The sequence below is a fragment of the Canis lupus genome, chromosome 22 (assembly GCF_048164855.1).
Source record: "Canis lupus baileyi chromosome 22, mCanLup2.hap1, whole genome shotgun sequence".
Lineage (NCBI taxonomy): Eukaryota > Metazoa > Chordata > Mammalia > Carnivora > Canidae > Canis > Canis lupus.
In genome coordinates, this window is record NC_132859.1 from 43,794,855 (window position 1) to 43,815,521 (window position 20,667).

General features: G+C 51.0%; 1 protein-coding gene across 1 annotated transcript in view; it reads right to left on the bottom strand.

The window, feature by feature from the left end:
- Nucleotides 1–424: 424 nt before the first annotated feature.
- The window catches only part of TTC21A (tetratricopeptide repeat domain 21A), a 32,226-nt gene continuing 11,983 nt past the window's right edge, over nucleotides 425–20,667 (bottom strand). Inside the window, exons 9-29 of the mRNA XM_072793290.1 lie at nucleotides 19,590–19,782; nucleotides 16,441–16,538; nucleotides 16,073–16,273; nucleotides 15,484–15,613; nucleotides 13,660–13,817; nucleotides 13,215–13,430; nucleotides 8,684–8,922; nucleotides 7,807–7,879; nucleotides 7,575–7,685; nucleotides 7,038–7,176; nucleotides 6,750–6,853; nucleotides 5,355–5,543; nucleotides 4,336–4,446; nucleotides 3,540–3,621; nucleotides 2,514–2,664; nucleotides 2,121–2,282; nucleotides 1,807–1,987; nucleotides 1,504–1,725; nucleotides 937–1,057; nucleotides 751–818; nucleotides 425–616 (exon numbers count right to left, since the gene is read on the bottom strand). Of these exons, the coding sequence (XP_072649391.1) occupies nucleotides 539–616; nucleotides 751–818; nucleotides 937–1,057; nucleotides 1,504–1,725; nucleotides 1,807–1,987; nucleotides 2,121–2,282; nucleotides 2,514–2,664; nucleotides 3,540–3,621; nucleotides 4,336–4,446; nucleotides 5,355–5,543; nucleotides 6,750–6,853; nucleotides 7,038–7,176; nucleotides 7,575–7,685; nucleotides 7,807–7,879; nucleotides 8,684–8,922; nucleotides 13,215–13,430; nucleotides 13,660–13,817; nucleotides 15,484–15,613; nucleotides 16,073–16,273; nucleotides 16,441–16,538; nucleotides 19,590–19,782 (3,027 nt within the window). The 3' untranslated portion in view covers nucleotides 425–538. The remainder of the gene's footprint in view (nucleotides 617–750; nucleotides 819–936; nucleotides 1,058–1,503; nucleotides 1,726–1,806; nucleotides 1,988–2,120; nucleotides 2,283–2,513; nucleotides 2,665–3,539; nucleotides 3,622–4,335; nucleotides 4,447–5,354; nucleotides 5,544–6,749; nucleotides 6,854–7,037; nucleotides 7,177–7,574; nucleotides 7,686–7,806; nucleotides 7,880–8,683; nucleotides 8,923–13,214; nucleotides 13,431–13,659; nucleotides 13,818–15,483; nucleotides 15,614–16,072; nucleotides 16,274–16,440; nucleotides 16,539–19,589; nucleotides 19,783–20,667) is intronic.

Sequence of the window (20,667 nt, forward strand, 5' to 3'; positions counted from 1 at the left end):
AGGGCAGCCCCGGTGGCATAGCGATTTAATGCAGCCTGGGGTGTGATCCTGGAGACCCGGGCGGGCTTCCTGTATGGAGCCTGCTTCTCCCTCTGACTGTGTCTCTGTCTCTATGAATAAATAAAATCTTAAAAAAAAAAAAAAAAAAAAAAAGGATAGGGGAGGCATTTATAAACTGACATAACAATATTAAAATAGCTGTAGGAAATTTTTAAGGGCCACCTCTTAGTTCCCCTCTGCTCCCTTCCAGAGCTTGGAATAAAAATGCAGCTCAAAAGAAGGTGCTCTGAGCCCAGCATAGGCAAGGCCAATTGCAAACTTCTTTCTCAGAGCAAATTGCTTCTTGTGCCTTAAAAACAAAGCTTTGGGATGCCCCTTAGACGAGATGAGGCGTGATTCAAATAAACCACACACATTACAGAAATGGGTAAGAATATGTCATTTTTTAATCTCTTCTCCACTGACCCACTTCCTGACCCTTCCATGAAACCTGCGTAGGTTGATGGCTTCCACCCGCCCTGACTCCCACTGACCACAGCTATGGCCTCAGAGACCCTCGGGCCTTTTCCAAAATTTCTTCTCTGATTTTGGGGTAGTTAGGATGCTCTCTGAGGACCTGGAATGGAGAAAGGAAGAGTGTGCAGCATCAGGCCAGGGGTGCCCGTCTCAGCACCACGACCAGGCCACTGCACCAAGGTCCACCCCCCACCCCCCACCCCCAGTGTCTCACAGTGCCTTACAATGGCTTACATTGTGGCAGACTTCAATGGCCTCCACAAATCTCTTGTCCTTCAAGTAGTTGAAAGCGAGCTTGAAGCCTGTCAAGGGGGGCACAGGGCACACAGACAGTGGCACCGTAATGGCCCAAGAGCCAGGGTGCTGGTCCTCCTGCCCAGCACCCTCCTCGCCCATGTGCACCTTGGCCGGTTGCCTTACCAATAGCGGGGTTGGCATGATGACTGTACTTCCAGGCCAGTTCGTAGTTGGTGGCTGCGTCTTTGTAGGACTGCTCCTTCTCCATGATGAAGCCCATGTACTCATAGGCCTTGCAGCAGGACTGCAGGGAAAGTCACACCCGGTCCCAGCACAGGGGAGAACCCATGGGGGGGGGCAAAGGAGGGTGATGAACCGCATTAACCCAAACCTCTCAGGGAATCCAGCAGCATCTCCCACCTTTGCGAGGGGTCAACTGTGCACCCCCTCCTGGCTACCCTGACCCCCTGCATGACCCCTTTCCAGGTCTGACCCCCAGGCTCCTTGATTTCTTGAACCCTTCCTATCTCTCTCCCATCTCATATTCCCCTCTCAAGTCTGCCGGACCCTGTGCGCCTCCTCTTGCCTTGCCCCCCCCCCCCCCCATTTCCACTGGGCCCTAGCTTGTCTGGGCCCCCTTCTGCCCCGCCTCTTGTCATTGGGTTCCAACCCGCGTTTCCTCGGCCCTGACGCCTAGGCACCGCTCCTGGCATCCCCGCCTCCCCCTGGCCGCGGTGGGGGGCCCCCTGCCTTGTTGTACTGCACGCAGCTCCGCAGCAGCTCCGAAGCCAGGTCGAATTTGCCGCCCTGGCAGTAAATGTCAGCCAGCAGGAGCCAGCCCTTCTCCAGGTCCTCGGCCTTGGCCAGCGCCCACGGGGCCTTGGCCAGCCGCTTCAGCTGCATGCGCGCCTTGGGGACCTGGTTCAGCAGCACGTAGGCCTGCGCCACGGCCACCAGGGCGGAGACGCTGTCCTGCGGGAAGCGGGCCTGAGCGCGCTGCCCCCCCGCCCCCCCCCCCCCCCCGCCTCGCCCCCGCCCGCCCGCCGCGCCCACCTCGGCCTGCACCATCTGGGCGAAGGTGCGCAGCGCCGCCTCCATGCTGGCCCTGTCCCGGGTGGCCAGCAGGCAGAGGCTCTGCAGCAGCCGCAGCTGGGTCTGGCCCGCGGCCGAGTGCGGGTACGACTCCCGCAGCAGCTTCTCGGCCGTGCGCACGCCCTGCTGCTCCGCGTCCCTCCTGTCGGTGGAGCCAGGCGTGGGGCGTCGGAAGGGACGGCAGCCGCCCTCGCCCGCCGGCGCTCACGAGGCCTCCCCCCTTCCCTGGGTGCTGCCCTGCCCCGCCCTCCCACCCCGACACCGCCGGGCCCTACTTGCTCTCAGCCACCAGGTTCTCAAAAACCTCTCCGCCCACGACCTCGTTGTCCGGGTTCAGACAGATCTGCACCATGTAGTAGGTGGCACTCTGGCCCCAAGTGCTGTCCTTGCGCGCTTTGTTTAGGAACTTCAGTGCGTCGTTGGGTTGCCCGATGTGCCTGGAGTGGAGCAGAGACATACCAAGCACCAGAGGGGGAAACTGAGGCCCTGGGAGAGCAGGGAACGCCGCAGGGCTGCTCCCCTGCCTCCCTGATCTGCGAGCTGAATTTCTGTGGAAACCCAGCGTTTCTGTTAAGAAGGACCACACCCTCCCACCCACCCCCACCCACCCCCACCCGCCCGGGCCATTGCGGAACTGCCCAACACCCCCCACCCGCCCCCCAACTCACCAGCAGTAGATGCCTCTGCAGTAGTTGAAGCCTGGCTCTAAAGGAACGCGGCTGGACACCCTCTTGGCCAATTCAAAGAAGGCAGGGGCATCTTCAAGTCTGCCACTTCTCCATAGCAGATCAATTAGTTTATTCAATACCAAAAAATTGTCTAAAATAAGAGAGCAGAAATCTCCAGGCTGTGAATAGCCTATAGCTATGTCCAGTTGGGTGCCGCGGGCTGGCAGGGAGAAGCCAGGGGACCAGCAGACACAGAGCTTTGGGACTGAACGGGGACATCCCAGCAGCTTCAATGTCTCCACTGGTCTCCAGAGTTGAGAGGATAACAATAATCATACTGAAAAGCAGTAATAATAGCAGCTAACACTCACAGAGTGACCTAGCAGGAAGTGCTTTGACCTAGATATTAACTACATAACCAGGTGCTTGTTTTTCCCATTTCACAGGTGAGGAAACTAAGACATAAAGAAGTTATCTGCCAAAGGTTACACAGCTGGTAAGTAGAAGGGCAAGAGTTAGGCGGCGGAGTCTGGCTCCAGGACCTGCACTCCTGACACGCGCAGTCGGTGGGCCTCTGCAGAGCTGGCGGGGGGCCTGCAGGGGTTCTACTGAGCCTTGGGTGTGGCCCCTGCCCCCAGCAAGAGGGGTAGTTTGATACTGCAGTGAGGGGGAATATAGCTCCCTTTCAGGGAGAATTTCCAGCCACCTCCGGGTGATGTGACCTCAGAAGCAGGCCACGCCCAGTCCAGGGGCTGTGATGTGGGGACAGACAGGCTCTCCTGGGTTCAGTGCCAAGCGCTGCCCGGCCTGAGACCAGGAACTGGCCCCTCAGACTTGGGAAGGGCCAGCATGTTCCATCGGGGCTTTATCAGTTTCCTGTCTCTCTGGGAACAATCAGAGAGGAAGGGGCTTCCTCTGTCCAGTCAGGAAGGAGGGGAGGGGGCCCATCCTTGGGGAGAGCAGCCCTTGCAGGGCGGGGTACTGAAGCAGGCCATCTCAGTGGGCAGTCTTCATGCAGGCAGTTACCTGGCGCTTTCTCCAGGACTTGCTGGTAGAGATTGATGGCATCTTCGTATTTCTGTTTTCTAAACATCAGTTCGGCCATCATCTATCAGAAAACACACAGTGCTCCAGAGTTCCGGACAGAAGTTCACATGGGCATGGTGGGGAGGGGGGGTGAGGATGCAGATAAGTAGGGAAAGTAGGAAAGGACTTCCAGGGTAGCCTCTCTGGGCACTGGGAGAAACAGCCACAGAAGGAGCCCAGAGGGTAGAATCTGCCTGGGGTTGGGGCAGGGCTGGGGTGAGGACAGAAGCGAAAAGATAAGCCCAGGGGTAGACCCCAGTGGGACCCTTTGACAGCCATCAGAGGTAGCCTCTCCACCCATGTTTGAGAACTGCCAGCCACAGGCAGTGGAGGCAGAATGAGGGCCCCCCCCCTCTTCTGTGGAGTGGCCCTGGCAGTTGTCTGGGTGTTATGGAGGAGAGAAGCCAGACAGGAGAGGGTTTTTGCCACACACTTCTTTAAACCCAGGAACCTGTCCCACCCTTGCCTTCACCAAGTGTGGGTGTGGTTTCCTCTGGAGTGAATCAACCTCATAGCCTCCCCTTGGGTTGGCTCAGGAGGCTGGGATGTTGCCCCCTGCTGCCAGCCCACCCCTCCCATGTGGAGGGCAGCAGGCCCAGTGCTCAGTCCCCTCCACCCGGCAGCCCCTGCCCTGGGGGTGGGTCAGCCAGGCATCTGAGTTAGGGGGTGGGAAAGCAGCGCCTGTGTGATCCTGGGGACCTGGGGAAGGCAGGGAGAAGGTTCTGTGGCCCCATACCACTGAGGCAGACTCGTGGTTCTTCTCGGTCTGCAGGATGACGGCACAGTGCTGCTCACACAAGTCCAGGTGCCCCTGGAGCATGTAGAGCTTCGCCAGCTCCAGCACCACCTGAGACAAGACCAGATATAATCAACCAGTGAACACGGTGGGAAAACTCAGATTGCTGTCTCACTCTTTCATAATCTATTTCTGTTAGTTCTGCCTTCAGAATATGTCTCTAGCCAGCCCCTTTCCCCCACCAATATTCCAATCATACCATGTGTTTTACTAACTAACCTCTGAAGCTTGGGGTCTGGGTCACTCGCACTTACCCTTCGGTTTGGCTCTGACCTAACCTCCTCTGGGCCAACTTCTGAGCCCCAGACTCTGGGGCAGGTACCTATATTCTGAGTTCCCACAGTGGGCAGGCCCACATGTGGGCATGGAGCATGGAGACCTGGAACCACAAATGTGCTCATCTGTCCCCCTGCCTGAGGCAGTCTACGGGCAAGGGCAGGTCTTGGCCCACTGTCTCTGAGGCCTAGCACATATGAAACATCTGTTAAGTGAGTGCATGTTGAATGAATGAATTGAATGAATGAATGGCTCTGCCACTAAGCTCTTCTTCCGCTCTCCTAGTGTAGGCTCCAGCCACCATCGCCTCATCTGGGCCATGCCACCCTTACGACTCTAAATCTCCTTGGGGAGACTGTCCCCTGGCAGTCACAGCTCTGTGGCCCCACCTCACAGGGGCCCTGAAAATGCCAAACTGACATGACTTTCAGCAGCGTCTTCCCCACCCCACCTCCCACAAGTCAGTTTTGCAAGTGAAGCTTTCCAGCCTTGTCCAAGGGCTGTGATGGCTGAGGGCCCGGGGGTCAGCTGGAGCAGGCTCCCCACACCGGGGGGCCTGGGGCCCTACATCTGCAGCTCCTCAGGGAGGTACAGGGAAGGACCTGGCCTCTGCCCTTGTCAGGGGACTCTGTAAGGCATCATGGCTTGAGAGAAGGTACAGGCTCTGGCTCGGAGGAGCCCACCTTATTGTCAATGGGCGAGTAGACGAGGGCATCCTTGTAGGACCGCGCTGCCTTGGCAAACTGCTTCTCTGCCAGATAGTGCTCCCCAAATTGGACACAGATGGAGGCTGCCAGTTGCTTCTGGGAGGGGATCATCTCTGGCTGCTCCAGTGGAACACGCTTCAGTATCCGAGACTGGAGGTCCATGGCCTTGGGAAACCAATAAACTCGGGATCAGAAACTCAGAGCCCAATGTGCTAGGCCTCAGGCCAATTGACAAAAAAATCTCTACTTTTTGGACCTGTGGTCGGGTCAGCAGATTATCAGAAAGGGCATCTCAAGTGCCCTTGAACCAATCTGGGTCACTCCAGACAGGCCAGGCCACTGCTATGTACCTAAGAGGCAAGCTGCTCTGCCTCTGGGGCAGGAGTAGAAACAAAGGCACCCAAACAAAAACCCTATTGTACTGTACTTGTTTCCCTTTTTCCATCATGCCCTGATACTTACCATGTCTAATTTGCTCTGGCGGTCCTAAAGGTAGAACATGCACACAGTAGGTGCTCAGAGCAGGCTGGATTTTAAGAGATGCATTTGTTCTGAATACTGCCCCGCTGGGAGTTTGAGGCAGCCTCCGCACATATTTTCCACAGCATAAAATGATCAAGTGAGTAACCAGGGAGCACGGGAACAAGAGGAATTGATGATGCCACGATTAAGTTTTGGGCTTTCTGAGTGGGAATCCAGTGGAAACCAAAGGAATAAATCGTCTCGAGCAGTCAGACAGTGGGCTTTCCTGCTATTACTGAGGAATGTCCCCCCCCTCCCCCGGAACAAGTGGCAGGCCACACCCTTGCTAGAAAGAACAAGGAAGGTATGGGTAAGAATGGCCAGGAAGTGCCCCATCGAGGCAGCTTAATGGGGAAAGAGCTTCGGCCAGAGCAGGTCAGACCTGGTTCAAATCTCAGCTCCGCCACTTACTAAGAGTGTGACTTTGGGCACATTTTTTAACCTCCTGGAGCCTTATCTGTGAAATAGAAATGTCACAGTGCTTCCCTCAAATGGCTACGGCGAGAATTAATAAGAAAGCAAAAAACCTAATATAGCACTACTCAATGCTCGGGAGCTACTGGCTTTATCCAGTATTGTCACCACAGCATCCTGTGGACACGGGCACCTTCTTATGCCCTGCCTTCTCCAGCCAAGCCCAGCCCAGGTGGCCTTAGGGCACTTTGGTGGATCATCAAAGAAGAGCGCAGTGCAGGAATAAATGGAAGGCAGAGGTCTGAGGTAACCCAGGTCCTCTTTTGAGTGCCAGCCCTGGAGCCTTCCAGACCTGCAGTCCTCGCCCTCCCTTTTATAGCTCCCGTCAGGAAATGGCAGATAAAGAGCTGGAGTCTGTTGTCTCTTGTCAATTACCTTGTTTAAAGTTTCCATAACATCTTCTTTTTTATGACTCTTATAAACCTTTGCCAGCAAGAGCAAGTACTTGACATCGTTCATCATGGATGGGATGTCTTTGACTGCAAAATGGAAACTCAAATAAATCAGTGTTCTGGAGCCCCTGGGAAGCTGGGGATGGGCGAGGGAGGGAGGGGCCTGGGCTCAGGACCCCTGCATCATTCTATCATTCTGCAGGAGAAGAGAGTGCGGGTGTGGGGACGGGGGCCAGTATGCTGGGGAAGTGACTTTAGGACGTGACCTCACCAGAGTCATGTTCCAGTGCCTGTTTCAAAACTTTTTCTGCCTTGTTGAACTTCTTTAACTTCAGGAGCAATTCAGCCAGACTACAGCACAGAAAGTCCTGCCCACTGATCTTCTGGGCAGCCTCATAATAATTAATTGCCTTTAGGTGAACAAGAAATGTGGCATTGGGTCTGGTTCTACCTTGGAAGGGCCTCATGTTGTGTTCCCCGCAGCGGCCACCGCACCTGCGTGTCCCTCCAGGACACAGAAGCCTGAGATGAAAAGGCCCTCCCAGCTGGCAGGGAGCTCAAGCTGAGCAGGTGTGTGTGTGTGTGTGTGTGTGTGTGTGTGTGTGTGTGTGTGTGTGGCAAGGGTAGGGCTGAGGGGGTGGGGGGGGGGAGGTGAGTGGCTTCAGAATTCTCTCCTTGGTACCTCATTCAGCAGGGAGCTAGGGTGGAAATGCAGCTCCCATCCAGACCCTCCCACCCACACACCCTCCTCTCTCTTCCCTGCTAGGCTGCCCACCCCCCCACCTACCCCATCCCAACCTTGCCTGACCTTGGCGTACTGGTGGGTCTTCACATAGGCTTGCCCAATCCTGCTGACCAGGGAAGCATCATGTGGGTTCTTTCTATAGGCCTCGTCATAAACTTCCAGGGCCTTCTCAGGCTGGTGGGGAAAGTGTCCAGAGGTTTCTCTCTCTCTCTCTCTCTCTCTCTCTTTCTCCCCGCTCCCACTGGAGACATGAGACTGAGGGGCTGCTTGGCAAGGCCATGAGGCTTTCACTCACCTCCTGAATGTTCATGAAAGCATCACCCAGTAGCAGGCTGGTGTGGGGACCAGGCAGATGTTCACAGAGCTCCCTGCAAAAGTAACCAAAAACTTAGCTCAGACCTATGCATCCTTCATGTTTCTGAACCCATCTCCTTCTCTTCTTTTCCACTAATTCATCCATTCATTCCTTTATCACTCAATAGTTATTGGAAGCCCACTGTGCATGAGGCACTGGGCTAGCTACCTTAGTCTAGGCGCTCATCTGTTTTCTGGAGCATGCCAGAGCTTCCGCCCTTCCCTCTGGCCTCCACTTCTAACACTGTAGACTTCTCTGCATACGCAGGCATCCTGCTTTTTCTAAAACTCCAATATGACCACGTCACTCCACTCTATTGGTTTCCCACTGCTCTTGGCTTCGCCTCCTTCACCCTGGCCCACCAGCACTGCATCCCACTGGGATTGCCTAGACAGAGTTTGTTTGAGGGAGGGGCTGGGAAGATATTTTTGAGGCCCCCATGTCAAATCGTAAAGACAGGGCTTCTAATCCCAGCTCTTCAGCATCCTGCTCCTCACATTGGCCACATCAAGCCACTAGACATTTCTTCAAGGAGAGGCAGAGTCAGGGGCCAGGGCAGGAGTGCAAATGAGAGGCCACACAGGACAGGCAAGCAGGACAGATTCAGTTCTCTGTCTTCAGAACTCAGCAATGAGCTGGCCTGATTAACTTATCACATTCAAGTTCTGACCCATGGGTAGTTCCATACTTGCATCTGACACAGTTGGAGGAGGTGGCCTGAAGGTCCAGGTGGAAAAAACACAACCTTCAGGGAGGAAATACTCACTAAAACACTGCTGGAAATGGAGCTGTCAGGGGGTCACCGCCTGGGGCTTACCGGTAGCAGCTGATGTAGAGCCGGGTGTCTTTGCGGGTCTGCAGGTAGATATTGGCCATCTTCTCCTTGGCTTCCGTGTACCAGGGCTGCTTGGGTGTGATGTTCCTCAGCATGCTCAGTGCCATGTCCACGTTCCCCTTGCTCAGGGCCAAGTCCACGTTGGCAATGGTGATGCGGATCTCCTCTGGTGTGCCACTGAACTCATTGATGGCATCTTGCATGACCTTGGTGGCCTCGTGCTAGGACACAGGAACCCAACAGACCTGTTAGCTGTCACAACAGGTGGCCTGACGACCCTTGGAACCTCTTGGAGGAGACTTAGTGATCCCTTTTCCCACTCCTGCCCCCAGAGAGAAATGAAACACACACACAGCCAGAAGTAGTCCTGCTACATGGAAGCCAGGGATAGGATGGCTCACATTCATCTGCGGAGAGGCTCCAATGGCAGAAAGGAGAGAGCCCTTCAATGCCCACAACCACTGTTCCTGGGAGGGGGGGGCGGAGGAGGGACAGGTACCCAGATAGCTGGGGGTACAGAAACCCTCAACAGCAAGAACTGGCCTATTCCTTAGCATCTCAATGTCTGTTGGTGATTCCTTCCCGTTGGAGACCTTTGGACACATCTCCTTGTACTTTCCTGCTTTTGATCAAAGATATGCTTATTTATCTATTTAAAGATTTTATTTATTTGAGAGAGCGAGTGCACACGCATGTGCATGCATGTGCTTGTCCAGGAACAAGGGGCGGGGCAGAGGGAGGAGGAAGCTGGCACCAAGCTGAGGCTTGAGATCATGACCTGAGCTGAAGGCAGGCATTTAACCGACTGAGCCACCCAGGTACCCTGAAGGTTAATATTACAGTATTTGGCACATGAAAGTCTATTTGGATTTTTTTTTCATTATATTTGTACCCTAGATTATTTTAACAAAGTTATTCTCTTTCCCCATTTTGGTGTTTTTTTGACTTGGATCCAGCCTTACCAAATGTTTCTTCCTCAACCTCTGCTTTGTTTGCTTGGTATGTTTGTACCATCTTTTTACTTTCATTCTGGGTCCTTTGGTGTTTGAAACCTAGACAGTAGGGGTTCCTTTTGTTGTTGGCTTAAATCACTCTTACTCTTTTATGTAATAGGTACATTATTTCATTTACAATTTTATTTTATTTATTTTTTTTTAACAATTTTATTAATACAGATTCATTCTCGGGTTTTCTGCCAACTTGTTTTTCCACTTTTTCTTGTTGTTTTCATTTGTATATGCTGCTGTGTTTGGCTTTATTTCTGCCCTTATGTGTGGTCCTGCTTTCTTATCTTGATTAATGTGGTGGGAATCGTCTAAGTTCTAGCAAGAATCACCTCTCTATCAAGAAACATTTTTGGTAAAATTTTTTTTTTCACTCTATAAAGATGGAAAAAATTGGCTGCTTATAGTAACCCCACCTTCCCTTCACAGCCTCCTCCCTGAATTTTTTATGGGATACTATTTTTATTTTGACTTTAATAATAATTTTTATTTGAAGAACTTAGCAATTATGCTGGCTTTGAGTTGAAACGACTATAATTATTTCAATATAATTATATTTATTTAGGTTAGTTCTATGTGTCCTTTTAGAGCTTAAATTTTTTTCCCACTTATAAAAACTTTGTGTTTTGGTTGTCTGGATTATATCGACAAGTAGGTTTTCAAAAAAGTTTAGGGGTGCCTGGGCAGCCAGTTGCTTAAGCATCTGCCTTCAACTCAGGTCATGATCCTGGGGTCCTGGGATAGAGCCCCACATTGGGCCCCCTCCTCAGCGGAGAGTCTGCTTCTCCCTCTCCCTCTGCCTCTCCCCCCTGCTTGTGCTCTCTCTCTCTCAAATAAATAAAACCTTAAAAAAAAAGCTTAATTAACATCATAATTCTGGAGTTATTCAATTTTTTAGAGTATCCTTTATTTATTTTTTAATATTTTATTTATTTATGAGAGACACAGAGAGAGAGGCAGAGACTTAGAGGGAGAAGCAGGTTCCATGCAGGAAGACGCTTAACCACTGAGCCACCCAGGTGTCCCTAGGGTATCCTTTATTGTTTTCATATATGAAAGATACCCTGAGAGACATCCCTCCCCCATAGACATCGTATAAATACTGTTGTTGTCTTCCTGAATTTAGTATTGTTGAGTAAAAGTCTGAAGCCAGTGTTATTTTCTTTCTCACAGCAGCTAATATGCTGCTTACTCAGATGCTTGTTGGAACTTTCAATGACATTATGAATCCTTGATTCCCATAACTTTATTAGGATATTACTATTAGGAATTTCTCAGTCTTAATATTTTACTGCTATTTCTCCAGCACAGAGTGCCTTTGCATGTCACTGATTTGTTCTTCCCCAAAGGAACAGTTCTCTTGGTGTGTCTCTGACATGTCCTCTGTCCTGCATTTCTCCTGCAGGAACACTGATTTTGCTCTTGCTGGCTATCTGCTGTCTCTCCCTTTCTTATCCGTCATCCTCTCAAATCACTTCAATGACTTTCTCAACCTTTTCCTCCATCAGAGAGCCTCAGTGAGGGTTTAGCCACTTTATATTTTTAATTATGGGACTAAGGGAATCACTGCTTTCTGTGCTTAATTTCTTTAATTCCGCTAGCTGAACTGCTTTGTGGATCTCTGGTGCTCTGCTTTGAGCTGGTTTTACAAGATTCTGTGTTCTTTTTATTTTGAGTGCAGAAAAGTTGTTTTTTTTTTTTTAATTTTTTTTTTTAAGATTTTATTTATTTATTCATAGAGATGCAGGCAGAGAAGCAGGCAGAGGGAGAAGCAAGCTCCATGCAGGGAGCCCAACGTGGGACTCAATCCCGGATCTCCAGGATCACACCCCGGGCTGCAGGCAGCACTAAACCGCTGTGCCACCGGGGCTGCCCAGAAAAGTTGTTTTGTTTTGATTACTTCTTCTATTTTGTATAGTACTCTTTCTCCCAAAGTTGTCTTTGGATTTTGTTTCTTCTCTCCTTCTTCCCTTCTGCCTTTCTTTCCTTCCTACCTTCCTTCATCCCTTCCTGTCCTTCCTTCCCTCCTCCCTCGCCTCCCTCCTTCCCACCACCTTGTTGGACTCCTTCTGATCACCACTCATTCTCAAGTGAGATTTTCATTTCCTTTACTCAGGAACTAGGCTCGGGAGGGAGAGGGCGTACGGAACACAGCTCTACTAGAAGCATGTTTCCCCTGGGCTTTCTGTGGGTCTTCCCTTTTGGGATAGACTTCGTGAGAAGCTGGGGTTGGGATGGAACCCCTGGCTCACAGGTAAGGCCACAGTTTGCAGATCTGTTATCCTAGCAAAGCAAGGGGCAGAACTGATTTTCCAGTTATTTCCCTCCTTACTTTCCTCTGGCAATGTCTCCTAGAGAGGAGCCCAGACAGAGAGAAGCAAGGAGGCATTTTAGCAGAGTTCTTGTTCATTGGCTCTGCCCTTCCAAAAGTGGAATACCCTTTCCTGGCTTGACAGTTCAGAAATTTCAGTTCAGAAATTTCAAGCAAATGCAGGAATCAGGCCCCCACTCACAGCACCCAGCTTCCTCCCCTCCCCCCATGGTAAGTTCTGAAAGGACAGAGACCTTGCTGGTTGCTCTCCTCTACACCCCCCTACCCCTGCCGCCACATGGTGCCTGGCATGTAGCTGGCCCTCAATCACCAGCTGAATAAATGGCCAACTGAATCAACTATTCTGGGATGTGGCTCTTCCCTAATTTTGTTATAGATGGAGATTCCTTCTCCACTTTTAGTTCTTGTGTTCCTCTTGGCAGACTTAAAGGAGGAAAGTACAACAAGCAGGCTTCCACATTCCCATCTTTGCCCAGAAGGCAATTTTTAACTTTAAGGAGAAAGGGCCTCATGGGCTGTTCCTTCTCCATGGCAGGATCATCACAGGCAGCCAGATACCCCAGGACTGCTGGGTCACAGAGATGGTCCTGGAGCTATGCTGACAAACCCCTTTCTGGTGAGCAGGTGAGTGAGTGAGGACAGTGAGGATCCGAGGCAGCATGTGGGGCTAGCTCCGCCCCCACCCCTGCCTTAACCCCTGCCTCTGTGCTCTCCACTGTTCTTTTACAGCAGCTTCTGTCTTTGCCTTGACAGACCTTCCAAGGCCCCAGGGCTGCCTCATACAGTTGAGCAAACTGTATACTACAAAACTCCAAGGGACACAATTCGTAAAGATTGTGGTGTGATGATAGCGTCCATTGGAGCTGTGCAGTGCCCACTCTGCACAACCACCTGTGGCTGCCCTGATGGGTCTCTGGGCTCTGCCTTTATGAAATCCTCCTGGGGACAGTGAGGTAGGCAGGGCACAGATCATGCAGGACTCAGTAGGGTTTGGACTTTATCTTGAAGGCAGTGGGAGCCACTGAAGCTTTAGGCAGGGGGAAGATGTGCTCCCAGATGAATAACAGCTCAAATAATAGCACAAACAAACATCACCCAGAATTCAAAGAGCCTGGTGTGATTACCCTGGACCTCCAAATGCCCCAATCCCAAGGGAAGAGAGCACGGAATTTCTTACCAGCTCCCCATTCATCCGGAGGGCATCCACCAGTTCCAGTAAGATGGATACCCGCTCGCTGGGCCGTACAGAGGGCCCACGGAACTTCTTGCCTTCTTCCATCTTCCGAGTTGGTAGTTTTATGATCATTTTCAGTGTCTTTATGGCTTCTGGATGGTCTCCAGACTTGTTGAGGGCCTTGGCCTTGATGAAGTGGTACATGGGGTGGTCTCGCACCTAGAGGAGCATAGTGCAGCACGGGACTCCAGTGCACTCTGCTGCTACTCACCGCACTCAGATTGGAGGAAGCTACAGAAGCCCACTGAGCCTACATTTGCCTTTGGCCAGCAGAAGGGTCTGAGGGATGGAGGGAGTTCCTGGGGCTACTCTCCCAGGGGCAGGTAGGGGCTGCAGCTAGCTGAGCTTCAAGGTACTGAGTGGGCGACTGGGCACAGAGGACCCCCACCTGGAAGTTGTGGCTGACGCCCAGCTCTAAGCAGTGGGAACACATGGCAAAATTGCCCTGCGCCAGGTAGATGTGGGACATGAGGAGGTGGGCATCCACGTAGGTGGGGTCCAGCTCCAGGCAACGCTGCAGGGTACTCTGGGCATTCTCTAACTCTCCTAGAAATGATAAACAGGCCTCTATATCCAGGGATCCCTGGGAACTCCCAGGACCCAGTATATAAAGGCAGAATGAAGTTTATATGTCCAGTTACCCGGAAATACCCAAGTCAGCCATTTTACCTGGGTCTGTTCTGTTTCACTCAGAGGTCTCTTCTTAAAATTAGAACTCCAGTTTTTCCCTTGATGCAGACAAAAGCCAGGAAACTCAAACCATGGTGTAACCCTTCCTTTCTCTCTGTAACCCTCAGGGAGATGGCTAAGTCACATCACTGCTCTATTTGGAAGCTCGGGGGAACACTTAAGTCTTGATTCCCACACCTCATAGCAGAACAAAACCTAACAATAATAGCAACTATAATAGCCCTGACTTATGAAGCACCTGCTCTAGGCCCAGTACATGCAAAGCACTTTTAGAAAGGCTGGTTTAATATTTGCCCAGCCCTACAAGGTTGGCAGTATTATCTGTGTCTTTTAATTGTAGGACTAGAACCCAGTGATGTTAAGGCACTCAGCTTACAAGGGACAAAGTTAGCATTTAAATCCAGGGCCATTGGCTCCTGAGGCTGAGCTATGAATGCCTTGGCAATATGGGGATAAGAGGTCTTCCTGCAGCCAGGCTGGTGGCAGCCCAAGGCTGGGGAACACTGAGCTGGTAGGAGAGTCCTTCTTCCTCTGCATTCAGGCCTTTTGACAGCTCCTGCTCAGAGTCTGTAAGCTGGCGATCTGGGAGCACCTGTTTCTGGATCCCAAACTCCCTGCTCCTCCTTGTGTGCTGCAGAAATGTGAAGATGTCACTATGGCAACCTAAGCAGCTGGAGACCTGGCTTTGGCCCTAGACTTGCTTGCTGGCAGGTGCTAGCACCCCTGGGGGAGTGCTCCTGCCCTTGCCTTGTACCCAGGAGCTCTGGAAACTGTGGGTAAGGAAGAAGATGGGGGAACTCTCTGCACAGTGTGACCCACGCAAGGCAGTGCCAGAGGCCAGATGCATGCCGCGGCATTTGGGATTCTTCAGAAGCCCCGAGCACACCAGAGATTGGCCTGTCTTCCAGATGGATGGGAGTACAAGACCATAGGGGGAAAGCACTCAGAGAGGACTATAAGGCTCCCATGGAGATTTCTCCCACTTTCTCTCTTTCTCTAGGACCTGAGCCTTGAGATGGAAGAAGCTAGAAGGATATTGCTCAGGCTATCCTGAGGCTCTGAAAGCCGAAAGCTACAGGGTCTATCCTTCCCATGAGGCCCTCTGGGCCACCTTTTAAAAACTGCAACACTGCCATCCCATCCCTTCCCCTGCTTTAGTTTTCTCCGTGGCATTATTGTGTCTTAGCAAGCAACGCAATGTGTTTATTTGATATGTTAACTATTTCCCCTTACTAGAATCCAAACCTCATGAGGGAATCTCTGCTTGTTTTGAGGACTAGTCGATCCCAGTGTCTGCATGACCCCTGTGTATAATGGAAGTTCAGAGACTGTGACCTGGCTCAGAGCATGGAAGCCAACAGCAGCAGGCCAGGTGGGAGAGACCCCTGCTGGGGAGGGAAGTCAAACCGGTTTCAGGGGAGTGGAGACCAGAGATGGGTGTGTATGTACGCCTGTGAGACATCCCAGGCAGGCGGCCTGTGGATGCTAGCCCGGGGCAGTGTATTCAGACGAACAGGCTCACCTGAGAGGTACTTGACCTGAGCCATCACATACAGGGGGTCGATCAGGGCTGGCGCTGCTTTGACTACAGGATTCAGGATCACAGTGACTTGTTTGAGAAGCTGAGACACGATCTGGCCTGGCGACCGGGGCTGTAGGAACATGGGGCCTGGCTGTATGGTTTGTCCCATTGCAGACAGACTCCTAAAGCTCTTAGAAAACACTGTTTCAGTGAAGGAATTTTACTTTATTCCACATGTTTATTATCATCCACTCTGAGCCATCGAGTGCTAGAGTGTAGGCTCCAGAGAATGAGGCCTTGGCTTTGCTCACCCTTGTACCCCCCAGTACCTAACATGGTGTCAGGCGCACGGCCGTGAACTTAATATTTGTAGAGTGACTCATTCCTCTGCACTGGGGGCATATCTCAGGTGTGTGAGATATGACCCTTGCCCATAGGGGGATCTTGACTGGCTGTGAAAACAGGCAAACAAGTAAAGCAGACAAACAAGGAAAGAGTAATATACTCCCTAGAAGACATCTGGAAAAAAAGGAGCCTGATTATTCTCCAGGATAAAGGCAAGGGCATGGGGGCTAGGATGTGCTCTCACCTGCTTGGGGCAGAAGAACAAGTACTCCTTGGCGATGCATACCAGGAAGAGGGGGTCCAGTTTTTCAAAGTACTCACAGCCCAGGGGGAGGCCCTGCATGCTGGAGAAGTGCAGCTCTGCAGCCTCCTTCAGGAGGGCAGTGGCCTTCTGCCCCTCCTTGTGCTTCCTGGATGCCAAGAGGGCCTGGAGGAAAACCAGCACCTGTGGGAGGCAGGTCCAGGTCTTGGCACCAACACCGCCAGCTGGGTGGTGGGTGTGGGGGGCGAAGCAGGAGTCTAAGCCATGCTGGTTACTGGATTTTGGAAACTGAGTGGGAGGAGAGAAGGGACACGATCCTGGAGCAAGCCATTAGCCTCAAGAGCTCTGACCTCAGACTTCCCAAGGGACTGCTGCACCTCCTTCAGGAACTCCAGCTGCTGCTGAGCCTCCTCCAGGTGACCTTCCAGGATCTGGCACCAGGTGACCCCTGGGAATGGGAGAAAACAAGCATGGACAACTGGCTCTGACACAGAGCCAGCAGGTCAACAAGCCAAGGAGCACAGATGAGACAATGGAAGGAAGGGTGATACATGCTCATGGTTAGGAATTCAAAACAGGAGGCAAGATGGACAACCATACCTAGCTCCTGCTCGGTTTTACATGTGTCTCTCTCCAGAGGTAGCCACTATTAACAACTTGCGGTCCCTTCCTTTTTTTTTTTTTTTTTTTTGCGGTCCCTTCCTAATCATTCATTTGTTGGCGATGTGTACACATCTAAGGTATATGGCCCAGTTTATACACATCCACCTGGTTCTCTTTAATGACAACAGAATATTCCACTGTGGATGGGACACTGTATTTGATGACTGCCCCACTGAAGAGCACCTCATCTCACATTTGGTTTGCTCTTGATGTTCAAATGTTGTAGTGCCAGGGTAAACATATTTCTGTGTTCTAATTCCTGAAGTTGAGTTGATGGGTCAAAGGGCATGTATATCTAAAATGGTGATAGATAAGGCCACTTGTCCTCCAGAAATGTTTCAATTAATATTACTGCCAAGAACTTGAAAGTGGCCTTTCCCCACAACCTCGCAGACATGCTTTACTCTTTGCCAGACTAAAAAATGAATGGTAACTCATTTTAATTCACTCTTTTTTATTGCTAGGGAAAAGGAACATTTTTTTTTCCCATATATTGAATGGCTTTTTTCTTTTCTGCTATGAATCTCCTGCACACAGCTTTAGCCTGTTTTTTTTTTAAGCCTGTTTTTCTTTTTCTTTAGCCTGTTGTTTTCTTTTTTATATATTAGGATTATTAACCCTTTGTAGCAAAATTTTTCCATTAGTTTGCCATTTTATCTTTTTAGTATTTTTTTTAAGATTTTATTTATTTATTCATGAGAGACACACACACACACAGAGAGAGAGAGAGAGAGAGAGAGAGAGAGGCAGAGACACAGGCAGAAGAAGTAGGCTCCCTCTGGGGAGCCTGATGCAGCACTCCCTCCCAGGACCCCGGGATCATGCCCTGAGCTGAAGGCAGATGCTCAACCACTGAGCCACCCAGGCACCCTACCTCTTCAGCATTTTTCAGTGTCTTTTGCCATCCATTAGTTTTAAATTTTTACATAGTCCAAAAGGTAAGACATTTTCCTTTCCGATTTCTCAGTTTCCCTCAGGGAGCCCAAGTCTGATTGAATTTTTTGTTTAAGTATTTAATTCATCTGGAATTTATTTTTTTTTAAGATTTAATTTATTTATTCATGAGAGACACAGAGAGAGGCAGAGACACAGGCAGAGGGAGAAGCAGGCTCCATGCAAGGAGCCCAATGCGGAACTCGATCCCAGGACTCTGGGATCACGCCCTGGGCTGAAGGCAGATGCTCAACCGCTGAGCCACCCAGGTGCCCCTGGAATTTATTTTCTAACTACTCTTTACCCACCTCCTCCCAACATGGAGTTTGAACTCACAACCTCAAGATCCGAGTCATGTGCTCTATCAACTGAGCTAGCCAGGTGTCCTTGGAGTTTATTGAGAACGGTGGAGTTTATTAAGACCGGATAGTCAGATGCCCAACCACAAATTATTGAAACCTACCACAATATTGGTTTGAAAGGTCACCTTCGAAAGACCTGTTTCCGTGCCAGTGATGGGCTTCTTTATTCCATGTTGGCTTCAAGCTGACATTACTACTGTTGTTTCGTAATGTGTTTTGAATTTGGGAAGACAAATCCATCTATTCTTATTATTCATCCTTTAAAGATATTTCCTGGTCATTTCAGTGTATTTATTCCTGATTATCTTCTAATTACCATCTTGGTTTTCACTTATATCCATCCCACTATTTGGCTCGTCTGTGGAATATTTTACTTTGCAATCACATTTTTAATTTTCAGTAGCTTTTTTGTTCCCTAGAACCTTTTTCACAGTAGCCTGTTCTTTACTTATTGACTGACCTCAGGGCCCTTGCAAACACTGGAGGGGTTTTAGTGGGGGAGGGGAAGGGTTTCTGTATCCAGCTTTACCTTTTCTCCTCAGAGGGCCATGGCTTTGCTGCTCTACCTGGCCCCTCTTTCAAACTATTTGCAGATTTACTAATGGACTAGACTGATGAATATTAGCAGCTAGGGCAGATTTCCCAAATTGTTAAGGTCACTGATTTTCCCAGGCAGGTCAGATAAGAGGGGCACTCCAGGGATGCCAGGGTGGCTCAGCAGTTGAGCATCTGCCTTCTGCCCAGGGCATGATCCTGGAGTCCTGGGATCCAGTCCCATATCAGGCTCCCCACAGAGAGCCTGCTTCTCCCTCTGCCTAAGTCTCTGCTTCTCTCTGTGTCTCTCATGAATAAATAAAATCTTAAAAAAAAAAAAAAAAGAACAGGAGGAACTCCAGGACACACCTGAGAGGGCTGGCCTGGGCTGGTGTGTGGGAAGGGCATTCTGGCCAATGGCCTTCCCTTCTGGCTGACGGGCTAGGGGTCTCCCCTGAAAGTGGAAGTGGGGAAGGACTGAGCCAGGTGGGGGAATGTCTTACGGGATGTGGCTTGCCTGGGGAGCAGCAAGTCTTTTTGTCCTTCCTGTCCCTGGTGGCAGTGGGAAGCATCAGGGGCTTGGTTCTGCTCCCTCCAGCCCCACCCCTCCTTAAGGGCCTCCTTGATTCCATTCTCTGGTTGTCAATAATCCAACCATTATTTCGCTGACTGCCCCATGGCATGTTTTGCTCCCAGCCTCCACTGACCCTGAGCTTGGTTTTTGTTTTTTTTGTTTTTTTGTTTTTTTCTCTTTTCAACCTTTGTTTTTCCTGGAGCATTCTGGGAGAAAACGGGTCTACTCATTTCTTTAGCTGTTGCTTCTCTACCTATGTTGGCGTATAGGTTTCCATTTGTATGTTGTGGAAAGGCGCCCCATCATACAGTGTATGCCCACACTCACACAGCCTCTAGGGAGAATGCTTCCCTCTCTTCTGGATCCATGGAGGCTACCCTGCTACCTGCCTTCCTGCGCCTCCCACTCCCCACCCTGCCCAACCAGCACGGACCTGTCAAGGCAGCCACACTGTTCGCGTCCAATTTCATGGCCTCCGAGTACCACAAAGATGCCTCCTTCACTTGGTCCTGCAGGATGAAGAGGTAGCCCAGCTCTGTGGCCACATGGGCATAGGAGGATGTGGCCATGAATATGCGCTCGATGAAGCTGCACACTAGCTGTAGAACCGCCTGGTTCCTCCCACACTGCAAGGAACGGGCACATGGAAATAGGGAAACCAGTCAGTCCAACCTATCTCAACAAGGCCACACCAGAAATGGGGGACACTTTGGTAGGCCTGTTGGGTGCTGCTCAGGAGAGCCTAAGGGATGCCTGTGACCCATAGTCAGGTCTCTGCAGTTGACCGGCTGCCAAAGAACCTCACACTGGCCCCATCTGTGGAACCTGCCTCCAGACACAGGGCCCTCCAAAGGACCCATCTCCTGTTTGGCCACAATAATTGGTCCAAATCACCAAGAAGTTTTTCAAAAACTGAAGCTGGTGGAGAGAAGCTGTTTGTCTCCTGCTGATGGGAAGTGGGCCCAAAGGCTGTGAGCAGCCACATCCCCTGCCGGATGTGCAGAACAAGCAGAGAGTATCAGACACGGGTATGTGTTTCTGAGGGAGAGATTGCATCCCAATGGCATTTGACTCCACGGTTCTGGTTCCTAAGGCCCCAGAGCTACCCTAGTTTTTTGTAGCAATTCCTTCTAGTAAATCTTGCTTTGGGGCTGAATGGTCTGGCAGAGACAGATTATTTGGCAAGTTGGTCTGTTTGCTCCTGCCTGATGTCAGAGAGGTCCAGGCAGGCCCACCCTTCCAGGTCACTTCCACAGGAAGATTATAGCAGTTGGGTGCCCCTGCACCCTGAGCCAGAGCTGGGCATTGCTCTGCTGTGTGATAGCCATATGCTGCCCTCTACCCCAATTAGGGGCCTCCTACTCTAAAAGCACTTCTAGACTCAATTACTCTGATCTTTTACAGCATCTCCAAGCAGCATTTGGGTCTCTAAGCAGCACAGAGCCTACGTGATAGTTATTGGCCAGAGGCAGACAGGGGCTGCTGGGTATGGGCCACCAGCCTGAGAGGCC